An 18,845-nucleotide genomic window follows, 5' to 3' on the forward strand; every position below is an offset into this window, starting at 1 on the left:
TGTATTTTAGTTCACGTACTTAAGTTTTTTTTTGTACCTGTTTTAAAAGCTATTTTGGAGTCTTGTTTTGTTTGCATTGCTCTACTTTCCCTCCTCTCAGCGCTTTGACTTTCCATCCGTCATCCACTGAGTGACTGTGCGGCTGGTTAACTCTGGTTAACTCTCTGGTTAACTACCTGGTTAACTGTTAGTTGTTTAGAGGGCTTGATGACCGACTGGCTGTTTAAGTGGCTGACTGGCTGCACTAAGGAGTGTTACAGAGCAGATACACTGAATTATTGTGTCTGTCAGTTTCCTGTGTTTCTCTGTTAATTATTATTATGATTATAATGATGAATAAAGGGCAGGAAACCCTCCAATCAACATCCACATTCTTTAAGATTGAAGAATAATACCAGTGTTTATACCTCCTTGGTGCAGCAGCAGTGATGCACTCTCTTCACACTTTTCTCCTCTTCATCTTTAAAGTTACAGCTCTGACCTGAAACACATTTACATACAGTGTGCGTTCTGTCATGTAAATAGAAAACTGCTTCTCACTCGCTAAACTTAAGCTTTTACACTTAAGTTTACGTTCCAGCGTGTTAAAAGATTGACGTGAGAATCTTTTAAATGCTGAGTTTATAGTCATTGTGTCCACAGACGACATCCAGAAGCTCAGAAGAAGGTTTTGTGTTTTGGTGCTTTCGTTAACTGACTTCCTGTTTCTCTTCTGTCTTTAAAACACAACATAAAGGGTGGATCGTCTGGCTTTGCTTTGATAGACACATTTTACTTTGGTCAAGCGTTTTATTCTCTTTTACATTCTTTGCACTTTTATTCTGATCAAAAATAACTGAATAGTTTCACAGCATCACCCGACACAGACCGTGGTCAGGAGTATTTCTGCTGTTTTCAAGTGAAGGAAATGTTCGACCAAAGTAAAATGACTTCACACACACTTTAAATCTCTCTTTGTATCTATTCATCTGTGTCTCTCTGTTTGATTCATTAAAGAAAAGCTGGAGTTTTAGCTCCAATGTCACTGAATTATTCAGCAGCTGTTTCTAATTTATATCAGTTTGCTGTTAAATTAAGTCAAAATTAAGAGAAACTGTAATTAATTTGAACAAGATTCGATAAACTCTATTGATCCCTGAAGGGAAACTCGGTAATTAGATTTATTTTAGAGGGAGAGAGAGGGAGGTTAGAATAAAGTAATAAATGCAGATATTAGCACTTAAAAAAAGTGAAATGTGGAGAAAAACAATTAACCGAATTGAGTTAAACTCGGCCGGTATTTTTAGGAGGAATAAAAGCTTTTAGTTTGTGAATGTGATACACAACTCATATAGTTGATTATTTAGTTGATAAATGTAGCATCTACATGAAAACAAACACTTTAAAGGTACACAAAATACAAGAAGTCATACAGAGAGATACATTAAATAACAGATACGTTTATTTATATATATATATATATATATATATATATAATCTTTGATGCAACGTGTTTACAGCAACAGCTGGCTCAGCTGCAGAAGGAGAAGTCAGAGATTCTGAAGAACCTGGCGCTCTACTACTTCACCTTCGTAGATGTCATGGAATTCAAGGTAAGAAACATTCAACACTGTTCACAGGTTACTGTGGAGGATCATCTGGTGTTAGTGCTTCTAACGATACTTAAACTGACTCCTTCATCAACAGGACCACGTGTGTGAGCTGCTGAACACCATCGACGCCTGCCAGGTCTTCTTTGACATTGTAAGTGGATAAAGGTTTCACATTCCCTTCTTAGAGATGGTTGTTATTAAGTGTTGTTGTTCCCTGTCAGACGGTGAACTTTGACCTGACCAAGAACTACCTGGACCTGGTGGTGACGTACACGACTCTGATGACGATACTGTCTCGCATAGAGGAGAGGAAAGCCATCATCGGACTATACAACTACGCCCACGAGATGACACACGGAGCCAGGTGATGCAAAGGAAACGCACTTTAATATAGACTCGTTAACGGTTCATGGTCTCTATGCTAACTGTGTGTGTGTGTGTGTCGTAGTGACCGGGAGTACCCACGGTTGGGCCAGATGATCGTGGATTACGAGAACCCTTTGAAGAAGTTGATGGAGGAGTTTGTTCCTCATGGAAAGGTAAAGAGAACCTGACTCTCTTATTAAACTGCCAGGTAGTCGTTAAAAGTTTACAGTGTGATTGTTTTTACAATGGCACAGTTTTCACAGCACCTCTAGTGCCACATTTAGATCAGTCGGAGTGAAACAAGTTCCTGCAGCTGAAGTATCGACTTCATTAAAAAAATACAGTAATGTGATGAAAGACTGATGCAATACTTGTTGATGAACTGAGGTACCAGAAAGCTCACTGTACACTGAAAGTACTGAGTTATTCCTCTCCTTTCTTCTTCTTTGTTCCCTCCCGCCTCTCCCTCTTCTTCTCGTCTCTCCCTCTTCTTCTCGTCTCACCCTCTTCGTCTCGTCTCTCCCTCTTCATCCCGTCTCTCATCCCGTCTCTCCTTCTTCATCCCGTCTCTTCCTCTTCATCCCGTCTCTCCCTCTTCCTCCTGTCTCACCCTCTTCTTCCCGTCTCTCCTCCAGTCCCTGTCGGATGCACTGATCAGCCTCCAGATGGTGTATCCCAGGAGGAATCTGTCCGCTGACCAGTGGAGGAACGCCCAGCTGCTCTCGCTCATCTCTGCTCCCTCCACCATGCTCAACCCTGCACAGTCGGACACGGTTAGCATCACGACCGCTGCACCAAAAAGGCTAAACTTCCAAATATTCCAAGGGGAATATTTAAAACAATATGTAGTAGTAAAGAATTAGAACACAGAGCTTGAGTCTGAGCCTTTAGTCCATTCACCTGTACGCACTTCTTGATGTTCTGTCTCTCGTCTTTAGATGCCGTGTGAATACCTGTCACTGGACGCCATGGAGAAGTGGATTGTTTGTAAGTAAAACGGTTTCCCTGTTCCCTCCACATAACTTGTTTTTAGTTTTAGCCTCTGGATGGTCATATATTCCCGTCTGTGTTTTCCCTCCAGTTGGTTTCATCCTGTGTCATGCGGTGCTGAACAGCGACGCTGCGGCGTTGTCTTTGTGGAAGCTGGCTCTGCAGAGCTCCACCTGCCTCTGTCTGTTCAGGGACGAGGTGTTCCACGTCCACAAGGCTGCAGAGGACCTGTTCGTGAACATCAGAGGGTAAGAGCGTCTGTATGTGTGGACACATAACCGATTTAAAGATAAAATACATCTAAAATCAACACATTCATGCTTTTTGCACTTTGCTCATAAAAATGAGCGCGTCAAAACATAAAAAAAGTATTTCAATACTTGTATTAATATTAATGTTTTATTTACTGTGAGTTACATAACTTTATAGATGAGGTTGTGGAGATTTTAGGGATATGAAGCATTTTAAGATACTTAGTTTCATACATTAGTCAGTTGAATATGTTTTAATTGTTGGACTGTCGGGTCGACAAAACAAGACATTTTAAGACGTTTTCTGACCGCCTGACCATGAGACCATAATCTCAAATGACAGAAAATCACATCACAGACGTGTTTACAGTATTATACGAACACTCTGTGAGTCGTTGCTCTTTTAACTTTTAACACATCCTCTCTGCTTGTGTTTGTTTCCAGGTACAACAAACGCATCAATGACATCAGAGAGTGCAAAGAACAGGCCCTGTCTCATGCGTACGTACATCGTGTTTCTACTCATCTCTTCTTCTTCGCATCCCAACTGGGGTTTTCATCAAACCTTTGCGTTTTGTTCCTCACAAACACAAAACATATTTCACATTTTAGGATTTATTTCACTTCCCAGATTCTCTGTTTTATTGATTTATGTTCCTGCTTCCAATCTTTAACCATCATTTCAGCTCTGCTTTAGTCTCTCTCTCTCCTCTCTCTCTCTCTGTCTCTATCTCTCTCTCTCTCTCTCTCTCTCTCTCTCTCTCTCTCTCTCTCTCTCTCTCTGTCTCTGTCTCTGTCTCTCTCTCTCTCTCTCTCTCTCTCTCTCTCTCTCTCTTGCTCTATCTCTTTGTCTTTGTCTCTCTCTCGCTCTCTTCTCTCGCTCTCTCTCTCTTTGTCTCTCTCTCTCTGTCTCTCTCTGGGAGTCTCACACAGAAGCTTCCCCTTCTTCCTCTCTTCATCCCTTATTCAGTTTTTTTTATCCTCCCTTATTCGTCTCATCTCTGCTTTTATCCTCATTACGTATTCCCCTTTCATCTTCATTCTCATTCTTGTGCCATCACTGTCATCTATGTACTTTTATCCTCTTGCAGGATTGTCCTGAAAGTGTCAAAACACTATTTAATCATGATGACTGTGCTCTGACTTCCTCTGTCTGCTCTGTGTCTCTGCAGAGGCTCCATGCACAGAGAGAGACGCAAGTTCCTCCGATCGGCTCTGAAGGAGTTGGCCACTGTTTTAGCCGATCAACCCGGACTTCTAGGTCCTAAGGTAACACAAAATACCATCTTAAACAGCAAAATGCCACCTTTAAATAACCCTAGATTCAGTTTTAATTGTAGATGAACACTACTGAATGACCTGGGTGAGCAATACCTAAGTTAGTATCATCTTAAAAAGTAAAATATAACCTTATTAAGGTCTAGTTAGTTTTTTGTTTTTACTTCAATAACACAATACAAATGTACAAAATAACTTCACATGCTCAAATATAAACACAAGTCTTCCACGTCAGCTCTAGAGAAGATTATAGTGACTTAATGGAAGACCGCCTTAACACTAAAATACCACCTTAAGCAGCTTTTAGTCCCTCTGTTTAGCTCCCACAGAGCTGGCTACAGTTCAAACCGACCAACACTGATCACTGGGACCTACAATTATATTTAATATATTCATTTCATCCATTTAACCAGATAAAAGTCTCTTTGAGAGAAACCAGCATGAAAACCTTGTGACAACATAAACAGATGTAAGACAACTGTTACGCACAATATCCAGTTAAATACCACCTTAAAACATTGAAAGTCTCAACTTAAATATTCCTTTTTATTTTGACTCCGCTCTGTTGTGTGATTTAGATCCTGTATGGAATATTTGATGCTAATGTAACACACAATACTATCTTAAAACAATACAATACCACCTTAAATAATGCAGTTTATCAGGATAGACAGATTTTTACCACCTTAAAAACCCTGTATGTTCCTCTGGCAGATGGAGACCCTCATAAATGTAAAACAGAATATATTAGATGAACATATTGCATGTTTGGTTCAGAGACTGTGAGAAAGTGCTCGCTACCAACTGCTCTTGGTAATTTATCTTGGAATTATTTATCTGACATTTCCCTTAAAAACATCTAAATATCTCTCTACTTTCCCTCCATATTTATCCATCTCCGCCTCCTTTGTTCCCGCTAGGCGTTGTTCGTGTTCATGGCGCTGTCGTTTGCACGTGACGAGATCATCTGGCTGCTTCGACACGCAGACAACATCCAGAAGAAAAGCACAGATGACTTCATAGACAAGTACGCAAACACACACGCACACACACCTGTTCACACCTCACACAACCATAACATCCTGAACTTAAATCTGTCGATGTGTGTGCGTTTACAGACACATAGCAGAGCTGATCTTCTACATGGAGGAGCTCAGAGCTCACGTCAGGAAGTACGGCCCGGTGATGCAGCGATACTACGTCCAGTACCTGTCCGGCTTTGATGCCGTGGTGCTGAATGAACTGGTGCAGGTACGAACGTGTGCACACATAAATGTACTCTTAAACAAAATCTAGAGGCAGGACAGGGTGCAGGGTTTCCACAATGTAGCTTCAGTGCCCACCATGTTGAACTCTATGTGATACAACACATAGAAATATAGAAAGTAGAGACGAAATATGATAATGAGGGCTGGCAGCTGTCTTAACTACAGTTAATTATTGCTTCCCCGTCTTAATTTAAGCTAAAACATTACCTTTAAACATGGACTGTATATAAGAAGTGGACGTGACCATAAACTCATGTTTACAATGTTTACTGAGGTAATAAATCAAGAGAGAAGTAGAGTCATTTTCTCATAGACTTCTATACAACCAGAGGAGTCGCCCCCTGGTGGACATTAGATAGAATGCAGGTTTAAGACATGAAGCGTTAGCTTCACTCAGCAGAACCGGAGGTTGCCGCCTCTTTTGCTGTTTGCATGCAGATAAAACGTAACATTTTAGAAGGTTTTTCCACGCTGCACTTGTCTTTCTAACCGTTTTTCTGTCTTTCTCTGATAGAACCTGTCCGTGTGTCCAGAGGACGAGTCTATAATCATGTCTTCATTTGTCAACACTATGACTTCTCTCAGTGTCAAACAAGGTGAACCATTACTTCTTCTAAACTGAAAAAAAGAGGAGGAGTAGCGTCATTGTAGAAGTACAGCACAGTGGAAGTATTGAGAGTAGTAAAGCTGGTAGTTAAAGTAATTTTACAAGTGCTTGTGATACAGGTACTTGGCTATAAATGTGTGATTTTGATTATATTATTTATACTTTTCAATATCATCGTCAATATTATTCCCAATATCGTGCACGTTATTACTTTTCTATTCTAGTTTATATTAGGCCCTGGTTTCACTAGTACTTCTTTTACTCTTGTTTTTACTCTTGTGATGTTGTATTTTTTATATTTTAGCTGAATTGTTTTACTATATTTACCTTACTCTTATTGCTGTTCTATTTTTAACTGGTATCAGTGAATTTCCTTTGTTATCTTTTAATCAATCGTTTCCTTTGAGACGGATGAAGTGTAATCTTGTCTGTTGTGTTGTAGTGGAGGATGGAGAGGTGTTTGACTTCAGAGGACTGAGGCTGGACTGGTTCAGACTGCAGGTGTGCAAACAGATCTAAAGCTTTAATTCTTTATCTCGTACTAGGGGAATGTTCAGGACTACTGAACACAGTCTGCATGTTTCACTGAATGTTTTTAAAGCTACGGCACAACAAAAGTACCAAAGCATCTCTAATATTTACAATACTTCTCCCCTCTGTAGGCCTACACCAGCGTCTCTAAAGCCAGTCTTGGTATTGCCGATCACAAGGAGCTCGGCAAAATGATGAACACCATCATCTTCCACACAAAGATGGTGGACTCTCTGGTGGAGATGCTGGTGGAGACGTCGGACCTGTCTATTTTCTGGTGAGATGCAGACCCTTGTAATACATTTGATGTTTATAAAGTATGTGTTAGTCCCGTATTTAATCTTCTCCTGTGTGTTTGTGTTTGTGGTAGTAGCTTCTACAGCCGTGCGTTTGAAAAGATGTTCCAGCAGTGTTTGGAGCTTCCCTCCCAGAGCCGACACTCCATCTGCTTCCCTCTGCTCTGCACACACTTCATGTCCTGTACACATGAGCTCTGTCCCGAGGAGGTAAACGCACACACACACACACACACACACGTATAGATACGCTCTCTAACCCTCCGTCTAGACCGCAAGCAAGTCGGACGCTATTTTTACGCTCTCTTTTTAAATATGCACCTGTTTGCACCGGCTCCGTGCAGACTCGTGTCTCAACTGTGTCTTTATTTACGCTTCAAGTCTATTTTTCCGACAATAAACAATACGTTGATAACAACAAAGACTTTTCTTTCCTCCTCCACAGCGTCACCACATAGGGGATCGAAGCCTTTCGTTGTGCAACATGTTTCTGGATGAAATGGCCAAACAGGCCAGAAACCTGATCACTGACATCTGCACCGAACAATGTACACTCAGCGACCAGGTGGGAACACACACACACACACACACACACACACACACACACACACACAGAGGCAGCCCATTTAGAGGAATGCTTTGACATTTTGGGAAGTGCAATCATTCGTTATCTTGCAGAGAGCTGGATGAGGAGATCGATGCCTCTCGGTTGTATCGATCTTCTCATCTAACTCTCCGCTATTGTACCGATTATCACAAAGAAGAGCAAACTTAAAGGTGTCAACGGCTTCTTCTTTTTTTTTGACAAAGTCCTTAAAAGTTTTCTTATGCTAACAAACTTTCTGTCACAAGATTTGGCAGAAACAACTGGCCATTTGCATAATATTACATGCTGTCACATTAATGTGTTGAGGCCTTTGTTGATGCTTGTAGTTAAAAGCCTCTTAAATTGATCTCTATCAGTCTGCTAGCTCCACTTTTTTACTCAGAACATCAGCCAGGCCGTGAATAATCGGTCTTTCTCCATCTGTCTTCCCTTCTTCCTTCGATCTCTTGTTTATCCCTTCCTGTCTCCTTTTCTTTCTCTCTCCCTCCACCGTCTGGCTAATCTTCTTCTTCTCTTCCATCTCTAGCTGCTTCCCAAACACTGTGCGAAAACTATCAGCCAGGCGGTGAACAAGAAGAGCAAGAAGGCGACGGGGAAGAAGGGCGAGCCGGAGAGAGAGAAACCGGGCGTGGAGAGCATGAGGAAGAACCGACTACTGGTCACCAAGTTAGTCCAATACGCAAACTTTCTCCTCTTTGATGCTGCAAAGACACAGATCATCGTATCTTATTGAGTTAATCTTGACCTTCTTTCCCCCTCCACAGTCTGGATAAACTCCACACAGCACTTTCTGAACTCTGCTTCTCCATCAACTATGTTCCCAACCTGGCGGTCTGGGAGCACACGTTCACACCGAGAGAGTACCTCACCTCGCACCTGGAGATCCGATTCACCAAGTAAGCTCAAACACACGCAGATCAAACACTCGGAGTTACCGTCGGAGCTTATTTCTGTCCCGTTCAGTTACAAAGATTCCTTTAATCAATAAGAAACTTAGATTTAGACTAAGAGCCCTAGTTGCCTTTTTATCTACCTTTAAAGTTAATTAACTAGGAGACATTTGGCCTTCGATGAATACTAAAAGCAACAGTTTCTAGATCATCATCACTACAAACGGCAGTAAGTTTGGTGTCAGTGATTAAAAGGGAAATACAAGAGAGCATCTGCAAAAGATTCACAACACCAAAGAAGAAGAGTTTAGTTTTACTTGTTTATGTCAACAGAGTTGACGGTTACATCGTCTCACCTTGTATTTAAATACAGTTTATCCTCTGCAGGATGTCAGTACTGCAGTTTGTGAGGCGTTAAATGTGCTTTTACTAAACGTCCATCGTAACGTCTGTCTGCAGGTCCATAGTGGGGATGACTATGTACAACCAGGCTACCCAGGAGATAGCCAAGCCCAGCGAGCTGCTGACCAGCGTGCGGGCCTACATGACGGTGCTTCAGTCCATAGAGAACTACGTCACCATCGACATCACCCGGGTCTTCAACAACGTCCTCCTGCAGCAGACGCAGCACCTGGACAGCCACGGGGAGCCCACCATCACCAGCCTGTACACCAACTGGTACGTTTACAGGAGCCGCGGCAGTTGATCAGTTGTAATCTGATACTGTCGAGTCTCAAGCAACACTTGTTGGAAACTCTTTTGTATCACAAACACCGATAAAACTAATTCCTCATTTGTATTACCGGACAGAAGGAGATCATTTGTATTGTTGTACAAAATACTGTCACAGCACAAACAACTAATTACCAGATTTTGCTTTCTTAGGCACCGACATTTTAGGAATGTTTTTTCATTTACTGTTAAGTTTCCAGACTGTGTTTCTCATTTTTATTTGGGGGATAAGTTTAGGAGAGTAGGTTACAAGGCTTCTCATACATATTACCATTACAATACCATGTTCAGCCGGCGTCAAAGTCCATTTGGTAGAAAACTTCTTCAGGGACCAGAGAGCCAGAAGTAAACATTATATACAATGTGTGTTGTTCCTGGTTGAGCTATTCCGTTCACTGAGCTTCATGTTAGCACAGAAACCTCCCACAGAAGGTTTAAAGTGACATCTAGCAACATGATTACTACTTATTTATAAAAGGTGATTTTCCTGATATGGACTCGCTGATCAAAGGGACACGCGATCGACACTGAGAAAGTACTGTGTGTGTGTGTGTGTGTGTGTGTGTGTGTGTGTGTGTGTGTGTGTGTGTGTGTGTGTGTGTGTGTGTGTGTGTGTGTGTGTGTGTGTGTGTGTGTGTGTGTGTGTGTGTGTGTGTGTGTGTGTGTGTGTGTGTGTGTGTGTGTGTGTGTTAGGTACCTGGAGACGTTGCTCCGTCAGGTCAGCAACGGACACATCGCCTACTTCCCCGCCATGAAGGCCTTCGTCAACCTGCCCACGGAGAACGAGCTGACTTTCAATGCCGAGGAATACTCCGACATCTCCGGTACTGACCTGCACACACACTCGATGTTGTTGATGACTGCTCTTAGTTGTAGTTAAAGAATCTGATGACTCGTGTTTGTAGTGATTTTTGTGTTTTGTTTTGTGTGTTTTCACAGAGATGCGTTCGCTGTCTGAGCTGTTGGGGCCGTACGGTATGAAGTTCCTCAGCGAGAGTCTGATGTGGCACATCTCATCACAGGTCGCTGAGCTGAAGGTATGTTTACACAGTCACATAGATATAAGCACACATACAAAATAAAAGAGTGTTGTATGTCTTTATTCTATTGTATTTTTACTGCTTTTGATAAATGCTGAGCTACTTTTATTTATCAGGAATAAATAATAATAATACAACAAATCAGAACTCTAATATGAGGAATAAAGGCCTCAACACTAAGATCTTTAAAATATACAAATGAAAAGGATAATCTGACTGTATAAACATGAAGTTAAGAATGATTTTTGAGTTTAATGCTAACTGTGTTTGTCTCCATGTAGAAACTGGTGGTAGAAAACATGGAGGTGTTGACCCAGATGAGGACGAGCTTTGACAAACCAGAACACATGGCCGCCCTGTTCAAGAAACTCACCTGTAAGCACACACACACACACACACACACACACACACACACACCTGCTTTGTACCGTTTGACAGCTAGTGTTTAACATTCAAACTCCAAACAGAGTCACATTCCTTCGCTGCTGTCCTGACTTGTTTCATGTCCGTGTGAAGCGTCCCAGCATTGATTTGTACTTTATTGTCAAAGATTTGTTCTCACTTGTTGTAAACTTGTAGAGATATCGATAGTTGGTGGTGAAGCAGACTTCACTGAAAGACGAGTAGAAGTCAATGCAGACACTCTGCAGACAACGGCACCAACAAAAGCCTCGTAAAAACATAATAAAACTTAATTTGCTTGTGAATGAAAGCAGCAAATGAAGGATGAATTTCCTGCTGGATGGTTTGATATTTACTGTTGTTGTGCGTTTGTAGCTGTGGACAGTGTGTTGAAGAGAATGACCATCATCGGAGTCATCTTGTCCTTCCGCTCCCTGGCTCAGGAGGCCCTCAGAGATGTAAGACTCACACACACACACACACACCACATTGGTATGATTGATGGTCACACTAAGTCCCGTCGTGGCTCCAAACTAGTGGAACAAACTCCCCAGTGGCATCAGGAATGCAGAAACTCTACACGTTCTTATTCTTAATGCATATACTGTAGATGGATACAGTTGGACATAAAAGCACCGTAAATGTGACATTGTTGATTATTTTTTAATATTTCTTCCCGGTCCGTCTCTCTCTCTCTCTCTCTGCAGGTGTTATCCTGTCACATTCCCTTCCTCGTCAGTTCAGTGGAGGATTTCAAGGACCACATTCCCAGAGAGACAGACATGAAGGTGAAACACGCTTCCACACACATAGAAATAGAGTAACCTCTCCACCCAATGTCAGTGTTGACTCAACGCTCTCTCTCTCCCTCCTCATGCGTATGCATGACTCTCTGCTCTGGTTCCAGGTGGCCATGAATGTCTACGAGCTGTCGTCAGCAGCAGGTCTGCCCTGTGAGATCGACCCGGCTCTCGTGGTGGCTCTGTCCTCGCAGAAAAGTGGTGAGACACGCATGCAGAAAGGTGATCTGATTCTGGAGCTCCTCTCTGCTTTCACAGTAATGTGATGGCAGTTTAATGTCTTGTCTCATGTTCTCAATGAGCACCTGGTCACTGTAGATAGAATATTCCATGTCTGAAAGGAGGTCGTGTGCTTGTGTCGGTGCAGATAACATCAGTCCAGAGGAGGAGTATAAGATCGCCTGTCTGCTGATGGTGTTTGTGGCCGTTTCTTTGCCGACGCTGGCCAGCAACGTGATGTCACAGTACAGCCCCGCCATAGAAGGTAATCCAACATGCGGTGCTATTTTCTGGTATTCACAGGTTATACTTTTCAGAGCTTAAACTATAATACACTGTCAAACTACATCATGTTTTGGGCCACACATTCTGCAATAACGTAATAACTTGTGATAATAAATAAAGAAAATAACGAGCTCTTTATCCAGAGCTTGACAGCAGTGCAGGAGAAGATAACACACATTGTAGGAAACGTAATTTACTGCATCAGTGGCATGAGACTGTTCTCTATGCAAATGAGATCGACCTCGTGGCCTCAGATTGATTCATTTGTGTGCACAAGAGCTCCATCATCATCTTCATTATGCACGTTTTTATAAATTGTTGTATTATAAATACATTTTTAAAGGTCAGTTTACCTATTATGACCCGTTTAACCTCATTTGTTGCATGTAAAAAATGATTTATTGAGTTAAATAAACCTGCAAATAGAGCCACAGCGCTGAAGTTAAATGAAGCTTTTTGTTCAGGTATCGGAGAGATTTGTCACTCAAGGATGAATCATCAAGACGTTGCCTCTTAACAACCTTGAAATGAGAGGCGGCGTTGTTAATAAGGGACATTTGAAAAGGATAATGAGTTGTAATGGGCTTCACCATTGTTAGTATGCAGACCGCATATCGGCCACCGATTGGTTTTGCAGCTGCGCGTCTCGAAACACGGCGCCGGTGCAGCCACACTCGCTGTCTGAACTTACAATTACACACTTTTAAATTCACATTTATGCAGCTCTCACACGCACTTAATTTGCATGAAATACAAAAACAGGAAATCCATATTTTCCCCCGCTGAAATTGGTACTTCCAGTTTCTTTATTGTGCTGTGGTTAATTGATTATCAAATACAGATGATGTGCACTTGATCGCTCACCAACAGTGTGTGTTTGCTGCCCCCTACAGGCCACTGTAACAACATCCACTGCCTGGCCAAGGCCATCAACCAGATCGCTGCTGCTCTCTTCACCATCCACAAGGGGAGCATAGAGGACCGCCTGAAAGAGTTCCTGGCTGTAAGATCAACAGACCTCAGTTTTTGTAACGCATGCTTATGTTCTTATTAAAAATGTTAGTTGTTGGAGGAGTACGTGACCACAAAGACACTATTCTGATCCCAGATGGCGGCGATCTGTTGCAGCTGGTTTAAAAAAAGATGCCAGGATGTATCAGAGATACTGCTGCTACGTTAATGTTATAATCAAGTCACACCCTTTTTTAATACTTTTGCATAAAGGTAGTTGATATTAACACGCAGCAGTTTTACATTTCCTGTTGCTGACATTTTAGAAGGTTATAAAACATGTGTCTGTGTCTGTGTAGCTGGCTTCATCCAGCCTGTTGAAGATCGGACAGGAGACGGACAAGATGACGACACGTAACAGAGAATCTGTCTACCTGCTGCTGGACATGGTGAGAGAGAGAGAGAGACAGAGAGAGACAGAGAGAGAGAGAGACAGAGAGAGAGAGAGAGAGAGAGACAGAGAGAGACAGAGAGAGAGACAGAGAGAGAGAGAGAGAGACAGAGAGACAGAGAGAGAGAGAGAGACAGAGAGAGAGAGAGAGTTCGGGTCATTTGGTCCAAACCAGGGAAAGATATATCTACATTATGGAGTACAGGTGATGTTTTACAGACTGTAAGGAAACTCATTCATCGGTGCATCACTAGAACCCTTTTGGGTAAATCTAATGGTTACTAACAGTAGTTTATGCAGCACTTTAATGCTTCTTCTGTGTATATTTATTGTCTCTGGTGTCTTATCCTGAAGATGAACTAAAAGACAACCAAGACTTTTGTCATTGTATGCTTTTAATGCTCTGCGTTTGAAGGAGGATTGAGAGCATGTGCTCTCCTCTTACTCTGTGAATTAAGGATTTATTTTGACCAAACTAGAGTTACTGATTGTTAGAAGAGAGGAAAGACTAACTAAGACATGTTTGAGTTTTATTTACTTTCTGTCCAGTTTGAATGAAGTGTGTTTTAAGATGAGTTAAGAGGCAAGTTAAGCCCGTCTTAAGTTCAGTGTAAGAGAGAGTGTTGAATTCAGAAGGTTGCATTTCTAAGTTTTAGGTGTAAAAATATTTATTTATACAAAATAACGTGGCGTAAACGCCGCTCACGCGCAATGCATCCTGGTCCACGTAGGCATGTCTACCAGGTCAATACATCACACACTGGGGAATGTATTTCTTCAGTGGACTACATGTACCATCAGCACTGATCAAACATCCACAGAACAGGCTAATGAACTGCACTAAGTTAACAGTTTAGGTGTGAAATGTTGCTTAATGATGTTGATGACGTGGAAGAGTGACCCAACATGGTTCTGCCACTGATGCATCAGGAGTTATTCATATTTCTGTTATCTAAAGGTCTGTTGTGTTTCAGATTGTGCAGGAGTCTCCCTTCCTGACCATGGACCTGCTGGAGTCCTGTTTCCCTTACGTCCTGCTGAGAAACGCCTACCACGCCGTCTACAAACAGAGCATCAGTGCTAACGCGTAGACGCACACTAAACACACAGCGAAGGCCTAACGTGCCGTCTACGGTCAGAGCGTCAGAGCTCGTATTTAGACGCACACCCAGCAACAAATACACACTAACGGCATACACTAAATACAAACTAAACACACTAAACTATGCCTACAATGCCTCAATGTTAATATTCCGACAATAAAAAAAAAGCATCCGCGTGTGACATGTACACTAAAATGTTGACACACTAAACAAGTTCTCTTTAAATACAGAACCAATACACTATAAACACCAAAACAAGGTAGAAAAACTCCCACAATTCAGTGCACAAAGACGAGGAAAAGACACTGACATTAAAAAAATGAACAAACGCACACACTAGCTGGATGAAGTTGGGGGATCAGTGTCTTTATTTTAATCATTGTACTTTTTCATTGACGTTGCCAGGGACCACAGCAACACGTAATATACCATATGTTTGGTTGGTATAAAAGAACAAAAATATAAATATATAGTATATATATAGTTGACACTAAAATATTTTTTTCTTCTTCTTTTTTTTTTCAATGAAAGATTTGAGATTTTTAGTGTCCGGCTGACAAACTTCTATGTGGTGATGGATTTGGATGCTTACTTTGGGAATGCAAACGATGTGATGTGGACTTTTATTTTGTTGCTTTTACGGAGGAAGATTCCTGTGTTGATAATGAAAGACATGTTGCTTGTTCATGTAAGTTTACATACTTCTCTACACACACTGACAGACATCCTAAGCAGATAAACTACAAACTAATCTCTCAACATTTTGAACACACACACACACACACATGCACACACTCTTGTATAACATGGTGATGTTTTTCTTTCTTTCTTTTTTCAAGCTAGTCGTAACTTGAACTTTTTGTGGGTAAAGATATAATATCTGTATTCTACTTTGATGTGAACTGAACTCGTCTGTTTTTTTTAATGTTTTTGTTATTTTCACGATGACGACGTCATCGATGACGACTATTTTGCCAAATGTGTTGACACTAAAAGTTGTGAATCAGGGCTTGGAAGTGGTGGAGTGGGTATTAATGGGTGAAAAAGAAAATGCCATTTTTAAGTGTCGGGGACGGTTTGGATGATGAGACGGTCTGCAGGCAGCTTGGTTAACAGAACGTGGGGGGGGGGGGTCACACAAGAACTTCTTCAGCGGGAACAAACTTTAAAACACAAAACACAAAAAAGTACTGCGGTAATACTACGGTTTATACACGGAGCAGCCAGAAGACCTTCAGTACGCTGTTGTTAGTCAACTCTGATTAAGTAGAGGTCCAGTAGGTGCTACTCTTTTCTTTTTTTGTAAAGTAGAAATGAACAGCGGCGATAATTTATAAGTTCTCTTTCAGAATGATTCACTGAAACTTTTGCTTTTCCGTGTTTTTTAATTTTTACATTTGCAGTCTTGTAGTGCTGGCTACCAACAGGCCCTACTGAACCATCCGTGGTGGTGGTGGTGGGGGCGGGGGGATAGTGCCTTGCTCAAAGGCACCTTAACAGCAGCTGTTGAGGGTCCACCACCTACAGAGATGTCTTAGTATTTAACTTTAATAGGAGCAATTCAATTAACCAATTCCTCCACAGCGAAACGAGTAAAATCCTAATTGATCTCAGACCTGTGAAAGTCTACAAAAAAACCTGGAGCTGCAATAAGACAATAAAATAAATGTATATATAAATACACTCTTGGTGATGTTTTCACTGGATTTGTGGTCGATGGGCATCCTTCAATAAACTTTCCGTATTAGCAGTTACGTTTTCGCAATGGTTGTACGGGACCCTTTTTAGGACAGGCGGGTGACTTTTACAAAGTGCGGTCTGCTTTATATATATTTTGTTTTTGTCAATCAAGTCATTGCAAGGGCTACGTAATGAGACACACACACCATGCTCCCTTCATGCCAGCCCTCTGCTAATGTATCTCAAACACCAGCTTCTGTCTGAAACGCTCGTACTGCATACTATTCAGGACTGTACGCTCCCGCCTGTTAACATCTGGAAGCAGCGGTTGCAGTATGTAGCAGGGATACACTAAAACGACGTGTCTGCACTTTACAGTAGATCACAAGTCTTATTTCTGACGTGTATTGTAGTCGGTAGTGTGCATTATAAGCGTGTGAAGACAGATCCATGGAAACATTCTGCCATTTGATGTGGAATGATTGCTGTTTTTCTTTCTAACCTTTTTTTTTGTGTGTGTCCCTGATTTCCTCCGTGTAACTTAAATTAATGAATAAAAACTTAAACTTTAGGGCTGTGTCAGACCTGAGCTGTGAGTGTGTGACGGTGGTTCGTGCATGTGGCCTCGGCTGAGATGTGAAGTGAGAACATGGTAAGTACAACACTTCATAAGATGATAAAGTAAGTAGTGCCATCGGTTTAACCCTGTTGGATCCTCTATATCAACAGACTGCTTACACATTAGTCACTTAAAACAGGGTTTCCTAGTGTGCTTGAAAACCTGGAAAACAGTTGATCATTTTTCCAGTCAAAGAAAACGCGTGAGAGAAATGTCCTGGAAAATCTTGTTTTACTGGAAAATTATTTAAACTTTATCCTATTTTTCCTATAGCTGAGAATTAACTACGAGACCATCTATCTATCAGTGTTCCCTGAAAACGTATAACACATTATACGTTCAATTAGTAGTCTGTGGAGGTATTTAGGCTGCTATATTCTATAATCAATTTTTCTTAATTTCTACACACGTAAGAGGATTTCATATACAAGTTATTGCCATAGATTGCCTGTCTTTTAGTCAAACTTCCACTGAGGGGAGAATATTAGTTTATTGTCCGATCTGTCTGTCATACCAGCTACAGCGTCACTAAAAATATGTCCTGGAACATGATCTCTAAAAGAGAGGGACTATTCCAAAACAAAACTTAAGTCTTATTCACCAAATTTAAGGTCCTGTTGATTTTGTAAACCAATTAAATCTGTCAACACTCTTAATTAATAAAAGCCACAGGATAAATGGTAAAAATCCAACACTCCTTGCTTGTAAAATTACATTTCCACTGTGCATTACGTCATTATCAACTATTTCATTTTAGGCTTTACACAAAATCGTTTGTTCCCCTGGCATCTGTCACTGAAATGTTCTTACTGTTTCTGAGAGTTATAAAACACTACAGTGTCCTACAGAAGCCACCAGGGGGGACTACAACAAAACTAATACCATAATAATACTGGAAGGACGGAGAAGTTGTCGTAATCTTAAGACATTGCAATATCACACATTTTATACCCTATTATCTGTTATGTATAGAAATCAATGCTGACATTTTATTGCTGTTATTGTGACAAACAGGATTACATACTGCATATACAGAGGAACCGAAGATAAAAAACAATCATTGATTCAACAAAAATACATTGAAGTAATCTGATTCATATAACTGACTTTTTTTTAACAGCAGATATTTTGACCGAAGGAAAAAACTCATAACAATGATAACCAATTGAGTGCTGGCATCGTTAATGTTAATTCCGTTGTCAAAATGTCTGTTTTGGAAAATGACTCTAGGCTACAGTGCCTCAGAATCCACATTAATGAGCTAAACAGTTTTTATTGCATTACTTACTTTTATTTAATAAGTATATTGTTAGGTGTTAGCTGCAAATTCCTGATCACAGAATGGAGGTATATGAAAATGTGGGGAGGGAAACAACCTTGAAAATACCTGCGATATTTCTTCAGTCATGTATGTAGTTAGCAAGCTAGCAATTAGCTAGTTCAGAAACAAATGTCAAACTGTTTTTAACTGTAAAGATTGTTTTTTTCTATTTTTGATTTAGTTTAGAGTAAACTGACACTTAATGCTGACAATGAAGTACTAGCTAGCTGTTCCTGGTTTCAGTTAACTAACTAGCATGTGTGGCTAACCATTGCTAGCTAGCTCTTCCTAGTTTCAGTTAACTAACTAGCATGTGTGGTTAACCATTGCTAGCTAGCTATCCTGGCTAAACTGTAGTAGTTAGCTAGCAGAACAAATAAAAAATTAAACTTTCAGATTCGGTGCGTGTATTTTGAAATGATAATGACGTCAAAGTTCGTTGACTGACAGCATTAGAACAAGTTATTTCAGGGTTCACGAGTTTCCCGCCAAAAGTGTTAAAATGGCGGCTGTGAGGTTAACTGTTGGATTATGCTTTCACCATATTCATAAACTAAAAACAGGGC

The 18,845-nt window shown here is 41.0% G+C and overlaps 1 protein-coding gene across 8 annotated transcripts in view; it reads left to right on the forward strand.

Moving 5' to 3' along the window:
- nckap1 (NCK-associated protein 1) overlaps positions 1-16,910 on the forward strand; it is a 27,723-nt gene extending 10,813 nt beyond the window's left edge. For 2 of the 8 annotated variants that reach the window (XM_079168484.1, XM_079168491.1), the window contains 29 exons: positions 1,500-1,592; positions 1,687-1,743; positions 1,814-1,956; positions 2,041-2,131; positions 2,594-2,731; positions 2,897-2,945; positions 3,040-3,196; positions 3,644-3,700; positions 4,372-4,468; positions 5,398-5,504; positions 5,596-5,728; positions 6,260-6,341; positions 6,795-6,853; positions 7,015-7,160; positions 7,254-7,389; positions 7,625-7,744; positions 8,313-8,452; positions 8,551-8,682; positions 9,136-9,354; positions 10,102-10,232; positions 10,348-10,445; positions 10,730-10,823; positions 11,226-11,308; positions 11,558-11,638; positions 11,758-11,872; positions 12,018-12,134; positions 13,048-13,157; positions 13,465-13,554; positions 14,531-16,910. In XM_079168484.1, coding sequence (XP_079024610.1) covers positions 1,500-1,592; positions 1,687-1,743; positions 1,814-1,956; positions 2,041-2,131; positions 2,594-2,731; positions 2,897-2,945; positions 3,040-3,196; positions 3,644-3,700; positions 4,372-4,468; positions 5,398-5,504; positions 5,596-5,728; positions 6,260-6,341; positions 6,795-6,853; positions 7,015-7,160; positions 7,254-7,389; positions 7,625-7,744; positions 8,313-8,452; positions 8,551-8,682; positions 9,136-9,354; positions 10,102-10,232; positions 10,348-10,445; positions 10,730-10,823; positions 11,226-11,308; positions 11,558-11,638; positions 11,758-11,872; positions 12,018-12,134; positions 13,048-13,157; positions 13,465-13,554; positions 14,531-14,647 — 3,192 coding nt within the window. In that variant the 3' untranslated portion in view covers positions 14,648-16,910. The remainder of the gene's footprint in view (positions 1-1,499; positions 1,593-1,686; positions 1,744-1,813; positions 1,957-2,040; positions 2,132-2,593; positions 2,732-2,896; positions 2,946-3,039; positions 3,197-3,643; positions 3,701-4,371; positions 4,469-5,397; positions 5,505-5,595; positions 5,729-6,259; positions 6,342-6,794; positions 6,854-7,014; positions 7,161-7,253; positions 7,390-7,624; positions 7,745-8,312; positions 8,453-8,550; positions 8,683-9,135; positions 9,355-10,101; positions 10,233-10,347; positions 10,446-10,729; positions 10,824-11,225; positions 11,309-11,557; positions 11,639-11,757; positions 11,873-12,017; positions 12,135-13,047; positions 13,158-13,464; positions 13,555-14,530) is intronic. The other 6 variants (XM_079168488.1, XM_079168485.1, XM_079168489.1 and 3 more) reach the window with 6 other exon arrangements.
- Positions 16,911-18,845: the final 1,935 nt, after the last annotated feature.

This window comes from Pholis gunnellus, assembly GCF_910591455.1.
Source record: "Pholis gunnellus genome assembly, chromosome: 11".
Taxonomy (NCBI): domain Eukaryota; kingdom Metazoa; phylum Chordata; class Actinopteri; order Perciformes; family Pholidae; genus Pholis; species Pholis gunnellus.